This window comes from Schistocerca piceifrons, chromosome 1 (assembly GCF_021461385.2).
Source record: "Schistocerca piceifrons isolate TAMUIC-IGC-003096 chromosome 1, iqSchPice1.1, whole genome shotgun sequence".
NCBI classification, from domain to species: domain Eukaryota; kingdom Metazoa; phylum Arthropoda; class Insecta; order Orthoptera; family Acrididae; genus Schistocerca; species Schistocerca piceifrons.
In genome coordinates this window covers 777928602-777952047 of record NC_060138.1, presented here as the reverse complement: position 1 = coordinate 777952047, position 23446 = coordinate 777928602, and the positions used below count along the sequence as shown (strand labels likewise).

The following is a 23446-nucleotide window of genomic DNA, read 5'->3' as shown; positions in this document are numbered from 1 at the left end:
CTTAAATAAACTTCTTCGACTTGCTTCAGGTTTATTTATTTAACAAGCCAGTATACTCGACAGTTCCTTGTTTACTTCTTGTATATGTACATAGTTAGCTTACCTCACTTGTTATTCCCTGAGGAGTGCTTGTCGGGTATATGCCTACTATTCAGTCTCTTAGAGCCAAATCCCAGTATAGGCTCTAGTCAACAAATGTGGAATATTCCTGCTCCACCATTTTCATCTCTACTATCAGGTAAGTCTATTCAGTTGTAGAACCATTTTGGAGAAAACTTTTACATGTGACTGCCAGTCACTATAAAACAACATACTTCTGTATTCACTGCACTTACACTCCTTCTAAGAACGGTCTACACCATTATAGATGTGGGTGTACCCTTATGTCCCTAAAGAAAATGGTACAGGTCATTCCCTCAATGGGTTCACCTGACCAGGGTATAAGACAATCCCTTCTATGAGTCCATCTCACCTTACCTCTCTCTCTTACCTGCACCAAATGGTAAAGGTTATTCTTCCCACAGATTCACCTGACCAAGATATGGGCCATTTCTACTATGGATCCGCCTACCCTTTACTTGTCCTACACCTCATCTGCTATTTACATACTCGACAATACCTATGTATTTTTTCAGGAGGGCAACGAACTACAGCTGGAATGCAGCAGCAAGCCACAGAGTATCTTCTAGATTTATCAGACCTGCAGTCTTTCTCCTGTTATACACACATATCAGAGCTTCCTCAAGTCGGCAAGTCTCAGTTATGTTGCGGAAGTGTACTGCTTTTCACCAACACATATAATGTGACTTAGTCTATTAAACGCGTCACTGTAGGTCGAGAACCTGACAGTGACTTTGGGATGGCTGTAGAAGTAGAAAAATTTGATGTATTTTTGGCATCAGAGGACTGTGTGTGTAGCATGAGGGAGTACACAAAGAAGTAGATGACAACTCAGTGTGGTGCATTTCAATCACGAACTGACATTAAAATGTGCCATCTTAACTTCATCAATAAATTTAATTAATAGCCCCCTTTCACTATCTTTTCTCACTCTAAATGATAAGTTTCTCTCAAACTGCTTTCTGCTGACATTACCTGATTGCTCTTTATCTAAACATCTTAACTCCTCCTCTCTTCTTTTTTTTACTTTTGTTTATAACACATATAGCATTGCTACATACACATACATCTCATACTTATGTATCTTGCTTCTACTTACTGATATGTATAGCTTATTCTTTATTTTCTTATAATTACTAGATTTAGACAATGCAAAAAATTTTATTCCAAGTATTACACTAGGATAACATTAGCATTTTGTCTCCTACTATTAATCTTTATTCCTCATAGGCCTACTCCTTGTTGAATACTGGCTATCAAACCTTCTCATTCTCTTCTTACCTGTTAAGATCTTGCTGCTTATTCAGCTATGTGTATGAGTGCGCCATTAGTTCCTCTTGCCTTCCATTGCCAACCTGAACTCTTCTCCCCTACAACGTGTAGCGTGACTAACACATGTCACTTACTTAAAGCTAAAAAAAAATCTCCTTTTACTCTACTGTCCTCATCATACGTGAAATAGCCACCAGTGCAATCCTACTATTCTACTATATAGTCTGTAAAAAGAAGAGATCCTGGGATAGAAACTTTGAAGATGGACAGAGGGAAGATAGATTTGGTGCTCCTAGTGGAGAAGCAAGAAAAGAAATAGACAGACAGATGTATTAGGATCAAAGAAGGAAAGAAGGCAGTACACCAAGATTGATTCCTTTAATACCCCCTCGCCCAGGGACCCCATCAGCTAAGGTACTTCACTGTGGCACTGGAGGTGGATGTTGCTGAGAATTTCCTACAGAATGGACTTGCCACAGCTTCACCGTTGGAAACATCCCAAAAATTGATCCTAACTAACCCCTATGAAATGCAATAGAATATGAAAGTATATTCATTTAATTTGTGGGGACATAGAGCCAATGGCCCTACATCCACCCCCCCCCCCCCCCCCCCCCAAAAAAAATATCGGTGCCCTACCGCAGCAAGAACCACTGTATCTTTGCCAGATGAGTTCTCTGTAGTATGCATTCTATGCTGCATGCATTGTGTATATGCTGTGAGAATAAAATTATTCATAGTAATTGACGGGTGAGCGTGTGATTATTTATCGTCATGATTACCATACCTGCTCCTCACTACCTACAATGGTGACCATGTTATTTTCTTTTTAACCGTGCTGCAAAATACCGAGTTACGCTCGTTCCAGCACGCTACTCATCACCATATGATACAATCTTCATGCCCTGAAGAATAAACCCCGTGATGGTGCTCCATAGCCTGGCATCACTACAGACGATGTATTTGTGCATCTACTTGGTGCCCTTGCCAATTCCCAGGCGATATAACCAGTGCAACTGTGGTTTTCGAACAGTTGACAATGTTTCCATTGTTTTATTAACCGCCAAACCAGGGCATCATTACCTCTCACCAAATGGACAAACACACAAAATCGCAAATCAAGTATGATGTTATCAGGAAAGAGGTGAGATGAAAGTTGCCACTCCCTTAATTAATTAACAGTGCTACGTCACAAGTGACCATACATCATGAACAATAGCTGCCTGCTGCCGTTCCCACCTCCCACCTAACCAGTGCTACTAATATACCGATCATTGAAAGTGTTAATGAAGTACACCAGACTCATTTTCAGTCTAATCACTCAGCAGGTATTGACATTCCGTGTGCAACATACCAAATTATGGACACCCTCCAGAGTACCACAGTTGCCGGCAAACAATCACCACCATACAAGACCGCCTTCCACTGCAGATAACCGACATTTACGGGTTATTGTAGAGAAATCCATCCTATAAGTGACCTTCCTGTGCCAGACCATGTTTTTCCATGGCCTATGCCTGAACTTTACATTCCGCATGATACCGTACATTACCCAGGTGACACACACTTCATACACCGATGATGTGACCTGTCTCACGTGATTACAACAATGCCACACCGACAACACCTGCACCACACTCTTGGCCACGCCTGCCATGTGACGTCACTCAAAAAAGCAGGCACACCATGTCTACCTGCAACTGTGCAGTGTTTTCACACTTTGCGACCACAACATACCAATACCATGAGCCTGACCGCAACTACGACCCACGCCCCGTAGGAACACGAGGAGTACCTACAATAGTCGCCACATTGCATGAGCTACACCGATGCGTCATCCACCACAATTGCCACCAACCAGGACCCATCCACTGTGCTGAGTTCCTTGGTACTCCCCTACGTCATCCTCCACGGCACCAATGCATCAGCCTAGACACCCGTGCCATGTCCAGTGATAATTAGTCACAGCACACTCATTAACGACACACCACAGCTGCCACCTGTATCAGCCCCACCAGATGGTTTTCACAGACCCGCACCATCTACTCCACACGACTGCAGCAAGCTCATACTGGTTCTGGCCCTATGCCACCATGAAGATTACCAATGGCCACATAGAAAGTTACATCTACTACCAATAAAAGTTGATTCTCTGCAAGTATGGCCCTGTGCCAGACCATGTTTTTCCACAGCAATGAGCTGGGACCACAGATGACGATGACAAATTTTTGGTGCTTTTGAACCACCTCCACACCAACACCAATCTTATCAGCGACTTCCTATTGCATGCACCAACCACTGGAAGATATGAGACAGTGAAGACTCATACTACAGCACCTGTCACGTTCACCTGAACAACAACTGCACCTACCCATCCTGAGAAGTTGCTGGACCAAGAAACTCCGTCAACACTCTGGCGCAGGTTATTGCCTCCAAATCGACACAAACCACTTACCAGATCGTGCTGTCTGGTGACTGGGGCTTCTCAAGCTGCCTGAAAACATACAGACAGCCATGCTAATGCACGAGAACAAACTGCTTTAAACCCAGTTATGTCTTGCTGACCAGATGCTTTCCCTCACGCAACATCACGTCTTGATAAACAGTCGCATCACCTCCAGCACTGACGTCAACATTGGTTGCATCTACAGCCAGCCTACACACCAGCTGTGCCCACAGGGACCACTGCAGAGTGCCCACTGTGCAGCGATGGCCAGCCGACAGTTGCCAAGCTGCCCCAACCTCAAGAGCCCTTCCATGCCATGCCTGCAGCAGCCTTGCAAGACTCCACTGCAGTGAGGCACCAACAATCAGATACCACGATGGACCCAGGCGCCACATTTGTAGTGGAATGTAAACCACCATCTGCCGCATTCACATCCAGCCATCGACCCACACCTAACCATAACTACTCACCCAGCCAGGACGCTGCAGCTACACGGCCGCACCACCCCTGCTGGTTCCAGGCATGCTTCTGTGCTGACACATGCCACTGTCATCCGCCCTGCAGCTATCCGAACTAGTACAGCAGCCTGCACAGGCACATCAGGTCACTCCCCTGCTTCAAGCCACCTTGCTGTGAAGCATGACAACATTCATCATATCCCACATCTATATTCTAATGGCTCTTTGTCTGTGACAACCATCTTAGAGCATACTTCCTAGTCGACACAGGTATCGACGTTAGTGCGCTGACACCTGGAAAACATACGCCATCCGCTATACAACTACATGTCATGAACGATTCAGTGACTCTCATGATAGGCATGGCCTCTATCACAGTTGAACTGGACAACCACACCCCTCGCCCATGGACGTTTTACGTGGCTGACACTGAAGAGCTTGTGTTGGGTGCAGATTTTTTTGAGTCATTATAATCTTGTTCGAGGAGCTTAAAACTGCAACTACTGCATACACCAACATCCGCCACACCAATGCAAGTTCATGAGCAGCTAATGAATACCTACACAACTGCTGCTCTGAGCTCACAGCAAAACTGCACACCATACAGCAACAGCTGTCATCACACCAGCAACAAGGAGAGCCGCTCGCCCGAGGTCCCACCAGGCCTTCAGAACCACAGGACAGCCCAGTGCCTCTTACTTTTTGTGATGACGCTCCCACGAGTGGGCCACACAGAAACGGTGACATTGCTCTAGTGAGTGGGTTGAGTGTAAACAGTGATATTGCTTCCTCGAGCAGATTGTGTGCCTCGTGCTACTCCACATCAGCCCCATAAAAAGATTAACATCGTACATGACAGTACTGTACACAGAATTTATACTACCCTAGTCCATCAGTCCTACTCTGGTCCCACAATCTTGCCCCTTATGAACTAAAGGCGGTCGTGGCTGTGATTGAGGAACTTTTACGCGAGGGCACCATCAGGTCATCAGACAGTGCGTGGGCCTCACTAATTACTATGAGAATGGAAAAAAGATAAAACGTGGCGCCTGTGTAGAGACTATAGACATTTGAATGCGTGCACCCCATTGTTAGCTACCCCATGCCCAATATTCAGGACTTCTCCCAGGAACTAGCGAGTGTAACCAGCTATAGCGTGGTCAACTGCAAAAGAGCTTATTTGCAGATCACAATGGCCACAGAGGACATCCCAAACACGACAATAATTACACTGTTTGGCCTATTTGAATTCCTCTTTATATCCTTCGGACTAAAGAATGGAGCTCAGACTTGGCGATGGTTCATTAACAGCTTGTTTTTTAACCATGCCCTTTTGCTATTGCTACTTGGATGCTGTAATTATCTTCTCACAAGCTGGTCAAGATCTTGAGAAACACCTCCAAGTGGCATTCAACAAACTAGCACAGCATGGTGGTGTTGTCAAAGAGAACAAATGCCAAGTCCAGCAAAAATGTGTTACATTTGTAGGCCACCTCGTTGACGCTTTGAGCATCTGTCCCACCCCAGAAAAGATAGACCAAATCCATAACCTACCACCCCACAACAGAGTATCAGTAAATGCACCGTTTTTAGAGGTAATTAATTTTTACTGACACCTCCCCCACACCGCAGGAACACTTCTGCCACTCAGTCACTCCATGGCAATAACACGTCAGGCAAATGTAAGCTCACTTGGACTCCTGATATGCAAGCAGCTTTTGAGAACATCAAAACCGAGCTTGCTCAAACCACCACCCTGGCACTCCCATCGCCAGATACCCATATGGTTGTAATGGCCAACACCAGCAACTGGACGATTGGGGTGGTGTTGCAATAGGGAATACCCAGAGCAACCCAACCCCTATGCTTTTTCTTGCAGGAACTTACTGACCCCAAGAAAGTGTGGTCAGCCTTCGACTGTGAGCTCTTGGTGATCTACGAGGCAGTTCTGTACTTCTGAGATGACATTGAGGGCTAGCCCCCTACTAACTACACAGACCACTGCCCTCTGGCTGATGCTATTAAAAATCCAGCAGCCAATAACTACCTCCAAGGATTCCGCTACCTGGACTTGATTTCACGATATACTACGGACATCTGCTATGTATGGGGAGCAGAAAACACGCTGGCTGACTATCTCTCATGACTCACCCCATCGGCACTCCTTGACTTTGACCAACTAGTGGAGGCACAAGCAACTAACACTGACCTTCAACACCCGCTATCTGGATACATAATGGGCCTCCAGCTCAAGCAGTGCACCTTTGCAGCACAATCAAACTAGTTTGGTGTGACATATCCCATGGTAGGCAACGACCAGTCATCCCATAGAACTTCAGGAAGACAGTTTTCGACCTCCTCCACAACTTGTCTCGCCCCAGAGTATGCCCGACACTGAAAATCACAACAAAACTTTTCGTGTGGCTAACATTAATCGGGAAGATGCTGCATGGACAAGAGCCTGCATCCAGTGCCAACGAGCCAAGACAGCATGTCATGCCCAACTGCCCTTTGGGAAACTCCCCATACTCAAGGGCCATTTCCAACATGACCACTCCCAGATGGATACATCTTGTCAGCCATAGACAGGACGCCTCGATGGTTGGAACCCACATCTCTAACTTATGTCTCATCCAATACCGTCGCCCGAGCTTTCATCACACTATAGATTTCGTGCTTCGGTTGCCTAGAGTCCCTAACAACTGACCAGGGCTGACAGTTCGACCAAGCCCTGTTCTCTGCTGCCTCTGTGGGTGCCACTGGTTCCACACAAGAGCTACCATCCTCAATCCAATGGACTTGTGGAACGGTGGCGCCGCACCCTCAAGACAGCATTCATATGCCACAACCACTCCCCTGAGTGCTGCTGGTCATACGAGCAGCCTACAAAGAAGATCTGGACACCTTGCTGGCAGAGGTGCTCTATGGGGAACTGATCACTCTCCTAGCAGAGTTCATATCACAAACCACCAACTAGTTGGATGCCAACCTGCTGGACCTATTAAAATGTGGCAGGCACCACATCTGCCACATCCGCACCCCACTGCCATCCCACCACGCCAAACCGACCATCTTTGTGCAAAAGACCTCCAGTCATGTATGCATGTCATGTTCACGACTGATGCTGTCAAACCCGCCCTCTACCCTATGTACAGTTGTCTGTACAAGGTGTTGAAAAGAGGACCAAACACCTTTGATATCTTGCAAGCTGGAAAAACAACAACAGTGTCACTGAACTGCCTAATACCGGCGTGGACTTTAGCAGACACATCCAGTGTTTACCCTCCATCAGCCCCAGCTCCAGGCCCATCAAGCCAATTTACAGTCAGCCTAGACCTGCGAGACCACCTCCCAGAAGACATTTCCATAACACTGCAGGACTCACTACCTGTGGTTATGGCCAAATTCGACAATAGGCAGTTTGGCTACAGCACAGTTTCGAGGTCATTAGAGCACTACACACCCCTTCCACCTACAATTGACACAGCAGGTCTGAAATCAACTCTTTCTTTGGATGGTTACCTGCTTGTTCAGCTCCAGAGCACTTTATAATGCTGACTGACGCCCCAAACACCACTGCCGGCAGACCAACAGCCTCACCAACACCAGACAATGCACCACCGCCCCATTGGCAGCACTGCTGACTTCACGGTCTGGCCGCCCTTTACGGCCTCCCAGGCACCTGTGGACTACAATATGTTGGCCCTTACCATCACCAATGGAATAACGCATCATGATGTACACCAGTCACCATGCTCTGCACTTGTGGCGGGGTCTCTGTGGGGATGTAGAACCACTGGCACTACCATGGAGGTAAGAATAAGGGGAGATGGCGCTGTGTATCCCAGTCGTACTACGTTTTGAAGCCATGGGGGTGTGGCTCGCTGCCATGACACACTGACCAAAACATTGCCAGTGTGCTATAGCGCTGTGTGTATTAAAGTCACTAATTGCACCATATACACATGTAACGTCATCAAATTGGTTGTTTCAAAGTTTTTGTTTAAAATAAAATCTCGTAAAGGCGAAATTCCGCATTTCTTCTGATTAAAAATATTTTTAATGTAATATTACAAATAGCTAGTCTTCAATGTAAACGATACAATTTTGTTAATTCAGTAATAAACGTGTATCACAAACTAGGGTTCTTTCTTTACTTATTCTTATGATCATCTGATACAACCATCTGATTGGACGAAGCAATGCCAGATTTACGAAAAGTGACGACGTCTTTTCCGATTTTCGTGACATACAAACCAAAACTTTTCAGTTGTTTGAGTTCAGAATGATGTATTGTAGCAGCTATTTACTAATGTGTAACAGACTGATTGCGGTTCTGACCACCACATATATCTGAAGAGGTAACCAAATGATCTGTCTTTGCTGTTAATTATTTAAACAATGAAGCAGCAGATAAATGTCTGATAAAATAACTCAATGTGAGTTACTGTTTAGCCAACAACCAGTCACATTGTGCACAACTTCATTCTGTTGTCAAGTGGAACAGAACTGCGGAGAATCCCAAGAAATATAAATTACACAAAACTCTTTGCCATACAGTTCATACACACTTCAATACATACCCACATTTCTTCTCTTAAGTGGCATGCAGCAGCTCTAGTATGAGACTAGGGCACTTTTTTTAGTGACTAACAAATCAACTGCGGCAGCAGCACTTAAATGACATGTCTGTTAGCCAAGGCAGTATAACAGTGTTCCAATTTTCATCTGTTATGGGAGTCATTTTAATATTAGCAAGGAGTTCTTCTTATTGCTTACTTTTGTTTATGTCATTCCCTATTTTATAATTTTCATTCTTTTAAATGCAAGCCTTTCTTGTCAAGCTGACAGGTATTTACAGTGGTACAAAATGAAATGATGAAGGGATTGAGACAGATCATGGAGCAAAACTTTACATCATAGTTTGAGAAGTGTGGAATGTGTCAATCAATAAGCAGAAGCTTCATTGCTTGCCAATGACAAAGTTTTACTAACATTGAAACTAGGATTTGCTTTTGAAATCATTGTCCTAATAAAAATATAGGCTATATATTCCTTATTCATTCATAAAAAGTATGGGAACTGGGAATGAAATAAAGCATAAATATTAGGTACTATATTCAGAATTTTATTCCAGCAAAAAAGCTTTTCTTGATCTGTTGTTATCCACTTTGTTGAACTGCTTGTTACAGGTATACAGAAAAATTATTACAATGTGGCTGTTTTCAGTTAACTGCCTTTTTCACAAGATCGTGGATTTAAAAATAACACAGTTCTATGTAGTAAAAAAAAATGTTATATTAAATTGTAACAAAGTCGACATCATTGCTTGTTGAGAATGAAAGAAATGTCTCAGTCTCCTAACTGATACAAATGTAATACTATTTACCATTCCACAAACATATGATTTATCACAGTGGTCTTGCATAAACCAGGAAAGTAGTCAAGCAAACAAACATAAGAAAATATGCAATCATTTATAAAATATGTCTTACTACAGATATAAATGTTGTGAGCTGTAGTTTCTGTACAACACATGGGTTACATTTCAATGGATTAGGGGAGAGACTACTAGAAAATTTAGTGCCCAATGAAGTAGTGAAAAACCAATAACGCTCACCTGCGAACACTACTATCTCTCATTTTTTGAGGGTAAAGCACTGTGGGACTAGATAAAAAAAAATATATAATTTGTAATGACACACAAGCAAAAACCACAACATACCACACAATGATGGGAATGTATTTCAATGTGCCAAAAATGAGGCAATTCTATTTCTCATTAACATGTTGTCACTCGTGAAAACTTAATTAACAACACTGGCTAGAACATACTACAGCATACTCTGCCAAACAATGGCTAAATATTTCAAAAAGAAATGTATGTCCCATTTGGAAGCACACAAATCACAAGCTATTGCAGAACTAGTACTGCATACTGGTATAGTGGAGTATCAATCACTTGGAAACACTCTACATATAATGTAGTTCCAAATTTTGGTTTGAGGAAGATATATTTGAAAGGTATTACACACACACATAAAATTATAATTGTCTGACTCCATCACACACCAGGAACAAATTTTCATAGATACAGTGAATATGCTAGTACTATTAGTTTTAAGATACAGACATCACAAACATTTTTTAGCTGGTTATAACAACATAGACATAACGGAAAAGGAAGAATGTGCATCATTTATTAATTACAATAAGGTTACATTCCCAGTTTGCCTCAATATAATGAGTGCTTTATACAAGATGCCTCACACACTAGACCCCTGTGTACAAATATCAGTTACTGACCTTTAGAGAGAACCAGATTCGTATAGGTTGTCCTGATTTTATTTTCATGCAATGCATCACTTATTCTCTTGGCTGCATGTTTTTGCCGTGTCAGGAGGTATCATGTGGCAATTGCTTTAATCAGAAGTATCATATGATTGTCCAAGGGATGCTGATTTTTCATGTGGTCTGCTAACTCCTTAAACACTGGCTTGAATATGAATTCACTAAGCACCTCAGACACACATTTGGAAAACTGATTTTTCAAAGGAACTTTTGAATTACCTGTACTATAGCACCTGAACACTTTTTCTGCACACACACAGATGTCAACAACATCATTCAATGATAAAACCAACCATCCCCTACTCTTTCTATGAATGACAGAGTAAGCAACATGGCTACCATCGCCTCTCAACACGGATAATGGTTCACATTTTAAGGTTTTCTCTAAGTGACGCACCACAAATCCAGCTATATATACTACAATATGGACTGCCACTTCAGAGAGATAAATTCCAGTAGCAAAGTAATCGTGGTCGTTGTCAGTTGTCGCTGCACTATTTTCCGTGCTTAGTAACTGCCACCGTTCCGAAGTGTTATTTATGTGATCAACATTGGAACTGCTAAAAGTAAGAATGGGAATATCTTCCAAAGTTATACAATTCCCTCTTTCTGATCCACAGATCTCACTATGAATTAGTAGCCTCTTGTATGCTGCAACAAACTGACGAGCAGTGGGGCTGTTATTCCAACCACCACGACTTCGGATGGCACTAAAAAACATTTCCAAGTGGTCCTGAAAACATTTGTAAACAGGCAGAAACTCCAATAGAGGAGCATGAGTTTGTGTCCCCACTACTCTGCTATACATGTGTAAAACACTGGACATACACACCAGGAATCCAATAAACCCTGTCTTTCTATTTGAGTCAACAACTCTCATTGCTTGAGGATTTGGACCAACAGTGAGTGCCTTGATGTACCTCTGTGCCTTTAAAAGGATTCCCTCTACAGCACTAAAATTTGCTGTATTTAATGCCTGCTTGAACCCACTTTGTAAAAGTGTTCTGGAATTGCAGACATCAAAGACACAGTTGAAAATGCGTATAAATTTTACTGTTGCAGATGCCTGTTCAAAACCTGGGAGTTTCATATCACAACAGTACTGTATGGCACCTGCCACGGAATTGCTAAGCAGCTGAGTAGCCAGTTTTACCTTCATTTTATTTAAAAAAAAAATTAAGGTGACTGGCAGTGATCTTGTTGCCTATGTGGAGCCCTTCCTTGGCCTGCAATTTATGTAACAGTTCCAAAAAGTGCCAAGAAATGACACCACCTTGCTCATCCCAAAGAAATTTTTTATCTCCTAAAGCGTTGCGCACTAGTTTCAACATATGTGGAGGGTCTAGGAAAAATGACATTTCATGATCATTCCCTTCAACTGAAAAAGTACTTTTCAAAGTGTCACAATTGAGATTGCAGCCTAAACATCTAGCCATTGACAAATTGCTAGCTAAACCATCACATGTGAGCGAAACAACTTTCACACCACTTGAATTGGCAAGATCAATGCACTGTTTAACTATCTCGGCTTTTTGCTCACCAGTTATACCAGCAGTCAGGAAATACCCAACTGCGAGCTTCCAAGAAGCATTAATAGCCACAAGCATGAGCACAAAGGCTTCTTTGGCAATGGGAAAATTGTGTCTACAGATGACCCCATGTCAACATAACCGTAATAGCATGTACCATCAAATTCTACATGTTGCCTGATGGCAATTTCATCAACTACCAAGCTACATAGAGTTGGAAACTTTGTTTCACGGTGACAAGCTTCTGCCGTAATTACCTTAAACGCCTCAGATGTGAAACCAGGTGCTCCACCCACACACTGGTACCACTTTGTTAATGTTCTAGGGTGTGGCAAACATGTATTAAAACAGCGCCTAACATAATTATACACCCTGTGGGAATAAAAATGCAGTGTTAAGGCAAAGGTGCACAGTTCTGGGCTGTATGACCTAGGTACAGCCTGTGCCCCAGCTTTCGCAGTTTGTCGCTGCAGCAAGTCTCTCTGCATTCCAGATATGCTTTCTAGTATATTTAGTGAACTTTCATCCACAAGATGCTTGTCTTTCAGTACCTTAATGATAGCACTCAAAGAAGCCACTTTCCTCTTAAGTCATCGCTTAGACTGCTGAAGAGTTTTATTTTATTTTTTTTACTGATCAGTTTTTCTTATGAGGTGTTCACACTTCGTCTTCAGTTCATCACTTTCAGAGGATGTCTGACTACGTTCTGGTGGTCCTGCAGTGTACTCAGGAACAAGAGCAGGAACTTCTTCATCCTGCACTCTGCTGACGGCAGCCAAAACTGAAGATGGAAAGGAAGAGCTCTCCTTCCGCAATGGTGGCTTTCTCTTCTTGTCTCCCTAAATGAATTAAACAGATGGAAAACATAAGAACAGCATCTTACAGCCCACTAATTACTCCTATTCTTAGTCCTTTCTAGAAATATAAATTCTATTTTTCCAGCAACTATTTATCTTGTTCAAAAAATACTCATTACTCTAACAAAAACCGTTGTTGTGTTCAGCAGACAACTTGAAAAGCCTCCCATGTGCGAAGCTACAATTAATACAAACTTATTGAAAAAATATAAACTTTGAACATGTAAAATATTTCTGCTGGGGTGTCTTGTTTAACTGTCACACTGTATCGCTATGGGTGCTGTCAGTTAACATGTTCTCAATACAACTGGTCCAACAGTTAATGATATAAAATTGTGTGTCATATCTAATTTTGCATTAGTGGTTGGTGCATATTCAATGTTCCACAGTAGTGAATAATGTTAACAAGAAGGTACTGCCAAAGCTTTTTAATCAATAATGATATCTTTCAATGGAGAATGTCAATGAATAGTGCATCAAACAAAAGAAATGTTCATTTGCTGTGCTTAACCCAAATACAGAGTTATGTTTAACACAGCCCAAGTGTTAATTTCTGTGACTTCACTACATAATTATACCAGACAAACTTGTTAGCTTCAGTAGTCTCATAATCTAAGCAGCGAAACTGAATTTTCTTCTCAAACATTCTCGTGTGTGCAGAGGCTGATGCTCATCAAAAAAAAGAGTTTCATAAATTTGTTTCTACATGACAATGTGGAGAACCAGATTATCTCTTTATAACATACTGTGTAGCTGCAGAAACACTTCAGTGTTCCAGCACCCCCCCCCCCCCCCCCTCTTAAATTCTGTTGGAATTGTGTGAACAATATATTTCGTGTGTGACGGCGCAAAGTGCACTGTGTAAAATAGACCTCTTTGGCATTGTCTAACACTCTTTGTGTGCGCTAATTATTCTGTTGTGTTCGCTGTAAATTTTTTTTTGTTCTTGAATGTGCAAATATAGTTATTAGTAAAATGTCCTTTTTTCTCCTTAATACTTATTCAGCTGCGCAAATTCCAATAGGTTATGGGCCCAGGCTACATTTGGAATAAGTATATCAATAAAATAGTAGGGAGAAAGTAATGGAAAAGTTCCAATTTACGTGAAGTGCGAGTTATCCTTACAAGACGATCGCAATTTTTTTTTCCGCATTATTTTTCGGTGTTCTTTACGGCAGTAAAAAGCAAGTTACCGTTAAGAATGAGTGCGGCACAAATTCCACAGATTGAAAGACTTATAGGTCGCGAAAACTATGCAACCTGGAAGTTCGCAGTAGAAGCGTATTTACGTTTAGACGGCCTATGGGACATGGTAGATGGGACAATGAAATCCACAGATCAGAATTATTCAAGGAAGGATAGGAAAGCAAAATCAAAATTAATATTACTGATTGATTCAGTGAATTATGGTCACGTTGAAAAAGATGCTACAGCGAAAGAAGTCTGGGACAATTTACGAAGTGCATTCGAGAATGGTGGCCTTACGAGAAAAGTAGGATTATTAAGTGAGTTATTACCACTCGTCTGGACAAATGTAAGAGTGTAGACGAATACGTTAACAAAATAATAACCACGTCGAACCGACTGAGAAACATCAGATTCGAGATCGCTGACGAATGGATAGGAACACTGCTGTTGGCAGGACTGCCCGAAAGGTATGCACCTATGATTATGGGACTTGAAAGCTCGGGTATACCAATCACAGGCGACAGTGTTAAGGTGAAAATCCTGCAGGACGTAAAGAGTGCTCCAAGCTGTTGTACATTGGAGAAGGAAGGTGTGTCTGCTCTCTACTCAAAAAACAAAAAGAAGAAATTGGTGAAGTGCTATAAATGTCAGAAGATGGGACATATTGCGTCTCAGTGCAAAGAAAAAGTAAGCCCAAGATCAGACACTCAGCAAAAGAGGTATGTTACTGATAGCCCAGAGAGAAGGACCAATAACAAAGGTAAGGCACTCTCATGTTTTTATTCTTTTGGTGGGATGAGTAATCGTGATATGGAATGGATTTTAGACTCAGGTGCATCTGTGCATATTGTTAAAGATAAATCACTTCTTTATGACATCAAAGATAAGACTCATATGGGAATATCTACTGTTGATGGCAACAAGCTCCACTGTCACCTGGCTGGGAAACTAGATCTGCATGTAAGTGTAAATGGTGAATCAGATATGGTTACAGCACACAATGTTCATTATGTGAAAAATGTGGCAACTAACCTGCTGTATGTAGGGGAAATTGTCAAGAAAGGAAATACAGTCACTTTTGACATGCAGGGTGCAAGAGTAACCAGTGAAAGTGGTGAAGTTATAGCTACAGCAAGTAACGAAAGGGGCATTTTTAAGTTGGATACCATTGACAGTAAACATAAAAATGTTAGTGATTCAGTATATTCAGCAGAAGGTTTTTTATGGCACCGGAGGCTTGGACATCTAAATAGAAAGAGTATGTCTATAATAAAGGATATGGTAAAGGGAATACAGAATTTTAGTGTGTCCAAGGATCCTTGTGAGACATGTATAAAGGGAAAACAAGCAAGGTTACCTTTCAAGACTAGTAAGAGTAAATCCACAGAAGTCTTACAGTTAATCCACACAGATGTATGTGGCCCGATGGAGTGTCAATCCATAGGTGGGAGTAATTATTTTCTTACGTTTATTGATGATTACTCACGGTATACTCATGTTTATTTTCTTAGTTCTAAAGACCAAGTGAGAGATATCTTTGAGGAATATTGCAATATGGTTGAAAGGTGGACGGGAAAGAAGATCATCAGGTCTGGTAATGGGAGAGAATATATTAACCAGAAATTGAAGAAACTTCTGGCAGAAAAGGGAATCAGGCATCAAACTACCATAAGGTACAGCCCATCTCAAAATGGGGTTGCTGAGAGGGCTAATAGGACCATTGTTGAGAAAGCAAGGAGCATGATGACTGACACTGAATCATCCAAAGATTTTTGGGCAGAGGCAGTGTCAACAGCTGTATTTTTTGAACAATAGAACACCTACAAAAGCATTAAAGAATAGAACCCCTTATGAGATATGGATAGGAAAGAAACCTGATCTAAGCAATATAAGGGTTTTTGGGTGTGATGCAATGTCACATATTCCAAAACAGCTAAGAGGAAAATGGGATCCGAAAGCTAAAAAGTATATTTTTGTAGGCTATTGTGAAAATTCGAAGGGCTACCGATTAATGGATCCATTGACTAAAAAGATTGTCACAAGTAGAGATGTAATATTCTTTGAAAATAGAAAGGACTCAAAAGAGAGCAAAACCACTAAGTCAACTGCATCTAGTTCAGAAGGTGAAACCTTGTGTGAGGAAATAGAAAGTGAAGAAGAGGAAGATGACAGCCAAGGACAAATGGATACAATTTATGATGACAATGAGTTAGAGGATGAAAAAAATGAAGAAAACAATGTAAGGCGTTCTTCTCGTGTACCAAAACTGAAGGAATATCCGGATTTTGAGATGTATACAGCACAGTCTTTTAATGATGAGCCAAGAACAGCAGAAGAAGCAATGAGTGGCCCAAACTCTCAAGAATGGAAAGAAGCAATGAAGAGAGAATTAGAATCTTTATATCAGAACGAAACCTTTGAATGGGTAGATATGCCAGGCAATAAGAAACCACTGCAGGCAAGATGGGTATTCAATTTGAAGAACCCTGAAAGCTCATCACCAAAATACAAAGCAAGACTTGTGGTAAAAGGATATCCACAAAAACAAGGGGTAGATTACGAAGAAACTTTTTCACCTGTAGTCAAGTATGCATCATTGAGATATCTTTTAGCCTTGGCAGTAAAACGAAATTTAATAATTCATCATATGGATGTTAAAACGGCATATTTAAATGGGAAATTGGAGGAGGAGATATATGTCATTCCACCAAGGGAAGCCATAAAAACCAGATCAGAAAGTAAAAATGGCTCAAATGGCTCTGAGCACTATGGGACTTAACATCTATGGTCATCAGTCCAGAAAGCAAAAAGATTTGGCGTTTGAGAAAAAGTATTTATGGACTTAAACAAAGTGGACGTTGCTGGAATCGATGTCTACATGAAACTCTAATAAATATGAATATGAAGCAATCCAAGGCAGATCCCAGCATTTACTATAAAGGGAGAAAAGAAGAAATAATAATAATGGCGATATGGGTGGACGATTTCTTTGTCCTGACTGAAAGTGAAGGCCAAATGAGAATTTTCAAGAAACAGCTGCAAACCAAGTTTAAGGTGCATGATTTGGGAGAAGTCAAACATTATTTAGGTATGCAAATTACTAAGGATGAAGAAAGACAAGAATTGAGCATAAGTCAATCATCATACACGGAAAAAAATATTAAAGAAATTTGGCATGAGCAATTGCAAACCCATAAGTACTCCAATGGAAGTAGGGGTGAAGTTAAGTGTAAATGAGACTGATGTGGAATATGACAAGAATGTTCCTTATTTAGAAGCAGCAGGGAGTCTGTTATATTTGTCTCAAACGTCACATCCCGACATTGCTTTTGCCACCAATGCAGTGAGCAGATATTGCAGAGACCCAAAGGAAAAGCACTGGAAAGCTGTAAAGAGGATATTCCAATACCTAAGAGGAACCTCAAACTATGAGTTAAAATACCATAGACATGGTAACGCAAAACTAGAGGGATATAGCGATGCGGACTGGGGGAGTGAATTGGGAGACAGATACCCCACCACTGGCTGCTGTTTTAAATTAATGGGGGGGCCTCACATCATTGTCCTGTCAAAAGCAAAAAGCTGTTGCATTGAGCACCGTAGAGGCCGGGTATATGGCACTATCTTACACCACACAGCGCCGACATGGAAGTTCTGGCTGTAGAGAAGCACTATCACACGCGCTTGTTTAGAGAAGCTGTAGAAATCCAAAAACACGGGGACAGTTTCAACAAGAAAGAGGAAAACCTTAAGGTAAACGGATCCTGGCTTCCCGTACTGCAGCAAACGACCGTCGCAGGTAGCAAGAGGAGAACCGCACCGGAAATGACCGCTGAGAAGCCCTCGGATGTTGGCGCGCCAGGTACATATAGTCTGCGGCCGCGAGCTCGCCTCCAGTTCACCACCGGCAATGGAGGGTGAAGCTTTGACAATGCCAACCTCTCGTGCTGGCGAAACGTCAGAAAAATCATTAGATGAACGTTGGCCGAAGAACCTGAGACAGAAGCCAATAGGCATTTTGTCAACAAGTGGCCATGAAAGCCTTAACAATTTTGTACTTCGATTATCAAGGATATGTATGTATTATACTGAAACGTAAACTTGAAAACTAAGAATTTAATTCTCTGAATTAACATACCTTTTGCAAATGTTTTGGGTGTGTAGGGAAAACTGATGGTACAGTATTTTCTCGGAGCCTTACTGTTGAAAGGGAAGTTCGGTCTATGTCCTCTTCTCGGAAATGCTGAGAACATATAGTGCTCCATTTAGACACACGCCACTTCTTCCTCCTCACGGCATTCTCCCACAGAGCTTTCCGACTTTCATTTTTAGGAAATCTAAAATCATACAGGAGAAAAACACGCTATAGTACAAGTACAGATGTAGCACCCGTTCGTTCACAATGAAGTTGTAAAATCACACTTAACGAGACAACTTACACATGAAATGTTATTCCCTTCGATTTCGCATCACAATCAGAACGATTCGTACATCCGAACACCACACAAGTCACCATAATAGCGCAAAATCCCTCGGCTTCACATAGCTTCGCAGCTGTGACGTCACAGCGTCTCCCTCTATTCTTACCTCCATGGGAGAAGCGTCTCGCGGGCCCCGAGGAATCATGACATCATATCATGGCATGACGTCGTCTCTCATGCAAGCCAATATCGCTGGTAGTTTTCGAAACGCGGATATTCTTTGAACATGGCATGCTGATGCCTTGTGGATTTGTGTGCGTTAAAGCTTTTCAATCACGGAAAAAAATTGATAATACTTGCTGCAAAAGCACATGTTTGCAGAGGAGAAAGGATAGTTTATATTCCAAACAATGGACGGTAAGTAACTTCCATTAGTAATCTTATCATGCGCAAGAAAAGTAAAATGTATGGTAAATCTACAGAAATTTCATTCTTTGTGCCTATAGTATTTTGATGCATTATGTTACTCAGTAAAGTTTCTTTCAATGCATCTATGTGGATTACTTGTGGTAACGGCGTATTCTCATAACAAATGGCTTCGGTATTTAAGTTGCAATCATCGTAACTTTTTCCTGATCAAAAATTGTGTAGTAACTGTATTCTAACAGTAACCTGCATATTTGAAAACTTTTGAATGTTCACAATTAATCATTGATCATAATCAGTATTTTTGACAGTAAAATAGATATGAATTGCAGTGACTGAATCCAGATTTGTGAGTGGTGTAATGTGTTTTTGTAATGGATGTTTCAGAGTTTCTGAAGTGAAAGTCCAAGGAAGAGAAGAAAACAAGAAGTAGCTTTTTTGTCTGTTTCATGGTTTATAGGCCTACTGGGGAAACTCGCCATGTAAAAAAACGAGTAACCGCAATGGTGATGTGGAAATCTGAGCATTGTTAATAAAGAAATTAATTCTGTGTGTGTCTTTCTTTTGATTCCTTTATCATGTTGCTTATAGTAGACCAAATTTAATTAAAATACCCAGGTGATAATTTCAACATAAATTGGACTATGTGCATAGCTGCTTCTCACAGGCAAAGTACAAATATTCACCATACTCTGGCATGCGTGTTCACTAGTCAGTTATGGCAAAAGAAATCACTGACTCAAAGCATAATTTGCTTGGTAGACATAATTGGAAATGGCCTTTTTAGCTATAAGTTTACATTATTAGATTATAGTACTCCCTGAGAGATTATCTACTCCCTGAGAGATTATCTTCTGCATTTCTTGGCCCTGGCATGATTAGGTCTGGAATACAGCATTAAGTGTGCTGCTCTGCTGTTAGCAGCATGGTAGTCAATGTGTTAAGCAGTTGTTTAGGAACTAGTGTGAAGTATATGCATCTGTACAACCTTGGCTAAAAAGATACAGCTAGAATGCTAATTACTGTTTCAGGAATTATGCTTTACACAGTTAAATATATTATGTTAAATATGTATCTAAAACTGAACTCATAAATAACTTTGTAGTCGTTTAAATAAAAATACCGCAAACCGAAAAATCGTCTTGAAATGGTAAGGGATATCAAATATAAGTAAATATTTTTTCTCGGTAAGATGAAAGCGTAAAATTGCTGATACCTGGTTGTTACCATGAGATCAGTGCTGGCCCCAGCAGAGCAATCTGCTGTGACCACCGGCACCTTCATGCCAGCCAATGGGTTAATACACAAAACAGGGCAGTGCAAGACTTGGTCCATAATTGTCATTGGTTGAAGCAACTAAAATTAAATTTCTGAGGTATGCTGGAACTGTGTCATTGGTATATTCCCCAGCATGATTTAAAATCTTTGCATTGAAATGGCACTGACAGTGTGTAATATATTTTGCAACCAAGAATAGATACTTAAAAATTTATGTGGGAATATATTTCAAGAAACCCTTTCAAACCAAACCTGATAATTATATTGACACACCAGTAAACCCACCTGAATGGCACACTGGGTTACACAAGCATTAGCTGTAGGTGTAGAATAGGTAATTTACACAGAAAACTTTTCATACAAATTTTATTGTAAAGCACACCGAAGTTAAGGGAAAGATGCAATGCCTAGATGAGATAAACATGGACACACAATAACTCGTTTTGCTCAGATATATGGAAAATTAACTGTAGTATTATATGATGTATAACATATATATGACATAACACATCTGAGGTGCAAATTTGTGCAGAGGAGAGATTGTATTGAACCTGTTGTGTGTGCTGCATATTTTGTTGCAGTGCTGGGATGTCATCCAGATTTCAAAATTAGGGGTCTTGTAATGAAACTCTCATCAGTTTTAATATTTAAAAATAAACACGCCTGAAAAAGGAAGCTGAATAGGACTTTAAATTAAATTGCAAAAATTTTCTTGTTTTGCACATTCACTGCAGCTGACACTTAAAAGCTCGTGGCTAGTAGCTCTTATTGACCTTTGTGTCAGCCACAGTGAACATGTTGAAGATTTTAAAGTAACAAAGTAGTTGTTGACATTCTGGTATTAATGGATGGCGGCAGGAAACACAGCAATGAAATAATGTGAATGACTTAAACCAGGAATTAAACAAGTCTACATAGCTCTGAACACAGTCATTTCACACTTCTTAGTCACTGCATATTTGTGTGCTATAACTAATACAGCAACCTTTCATTTTCTCATCTTTGATCTGGGACACATGACACATCTTACTTATTTTCCTAGAGCAACTCTAGGTTTACTAGATCCACACTTCGGAATTCTGGTAATTGTAGTCCTACTTCATGCTGAAAGTGTGGGTTGATAGCTGTCCCTTCAGATATGATCTCATCAACTGCCATTTCAGAAACTTGAAGCAAAAATGTGATTATTAAATTTTCTGTCAGTGATGAATATATCACTAATGTATATACCACACAAGTATTCATGATGCTATAGAATAGTGCAGGGCCATCTTCTGGACCACCTGCTGGGTAGACTAAACAGTGCACTTCCCATCCAGTGCATCAATTTCTTCATAGGTAGGTATCATAGTACACTACTATCTCAGGCTTAATTGTTGCGATGCTCAATGAAACAGCATTATGCCTTGAAGACACTAAACTAACAGCCTTCTTAAGTTTTTCGGATGAAGGATATAAGTAAGTAATATATTCAAAAACAATTAAGTTTTACATTTTGCTGTAAGAAACTCGTTTGGAATCTTTCCTTTTATTATTATTTTGTACATGTGTGACCTTTTTGTGTCCTCATCCCAGTTTGACAAGTACATCTGATTTACTTAATGAGGATATTTATGGTTACAAGCAAAAAAAGAAAAAAACATGTGGTGACAATGCAACCTGCGAACAAAGATCATCCTCCAAAACTTTACGAACCTAGGAAGTAAGCACAATGATTTGGACATAATAGCATGTTTTAATAAACCAGATGTTTCAGTTATTACTGAGCACTGGTATACCAAAAAAGAACCTTATTATGCACCAATTAACAAGAAATTTCTGCTTGTCTTTCAGTAGTGATATCAAACCTTATGGTGATGTTGCAAAAAGTGCCAATAGTTGGTGCTCAATTCCTTATGTGTTGAAGGAGTTACTGAACTTCCTGCGATAAGCTATAGATGGGAAAGATAATCTCTATCAATTGCTTGTACAGAGAGATAGTAAATACTCTGGGAAAACGGCTGGGTAATAGTGCTGATAATTGTTCACAGTTTAATAAAACCTTATCTAACACAAATCAGTTTTCACTCTTAAGAATGGCGAGTGGTACACACTGATCTAACATTACTGATATGTAATACAGGGTACCCAGGACTTAGTACTGGGACACTTTCTTTTGTCGATTTATGTAAATGACAAAATACTGCTCCCCAAATTCAAGGATAGTTCTGTATGCTGATGCTACATCCATTGCATGCAAGTGTAAAGGTCATGAGCAACTACAAAAACTATGAAACTGTATTACAAATGAAATAATTCAGTATTTCTATGAAAGTCATCTCATTGTCAGCACAAGATAGCAGCAGTAATGGATTTTCATCCCACAAGACAGATTTTGAAATTCAGTTGTGCACTGGAACTGATATTGTCATCAAAGAAAACTACTGCTTGGTTACAGATAAACTTTCTATATTTAACATGTTATAACATGGAAACTAATTACTGTACAAGAGCATAACTCGGTAGCATTAATGTCAAGGGCATGGGGAAGAGAAATAATGCAGAATCAATTCAATTGAAATACTTTTAATGTTTCCAGAATGAGAAACATCCCCCAGGCTGTGGCTAAGCCATGTCTCCGCTATATGCTTTCTTTCAGGAGTGCTAGTTCTGCTAGGTTCGCAGGAGAGCTTTTGTTAAGTTTGGAAGGTAGGAGACGAGATACTGGCAGAAGTAAAGCTGTGAGTACCGAGCGTGAGTCATGCTTCGGTAGTTCAGATGGTAGAGCACTTGCTCGCGAAAGGCAAAGGTCCAGAGTTCGCTATTACTGGTGACGGTGATGGAGGCTGCTATGAAAAGCTTGCGATTTTATTCAAATCTGATGTGGCAAGTTAACAAAACTTTTTATCCATGTGAGTAAAATTATTGTGTAAAATTGATAGCGCAGTGAGTCTTTTCAGAGCCCTTCGGAGTCTTTCACTTACATGTCAACATATTTACTCCCTAATAGTATTTGTTGTTCATAATAGGGGTAATTTTACTCTGTTGAGTGAAATGAACTTGCAAAATACTGGAAGTAAAAACAATGTCCATGTAGACTATACATCCCTGCCTACGATTC

General features: G+C 40.8%; 1 protein-coding gene across 1 annotated transcript; it reads left to right on the top strand.

The window, feature by feature from the left end:
- The first annotated feature begins 7302 nt into the window (after positions 1 to 7302).
- On the top strand, positions 7303 to 7848 carry LOC124775047. Its single transcript, XM_047249832.1, has one exon. The coding sequence runs from the start codon at positions 7303 to 7305 to the stop codon at positions 7846 to 7848; it is 546 nt and encodes a 181-aa protein (XP_047105788.1).
- Positions 7849 to 23446: the final 15598 nt, after the last annotated feature.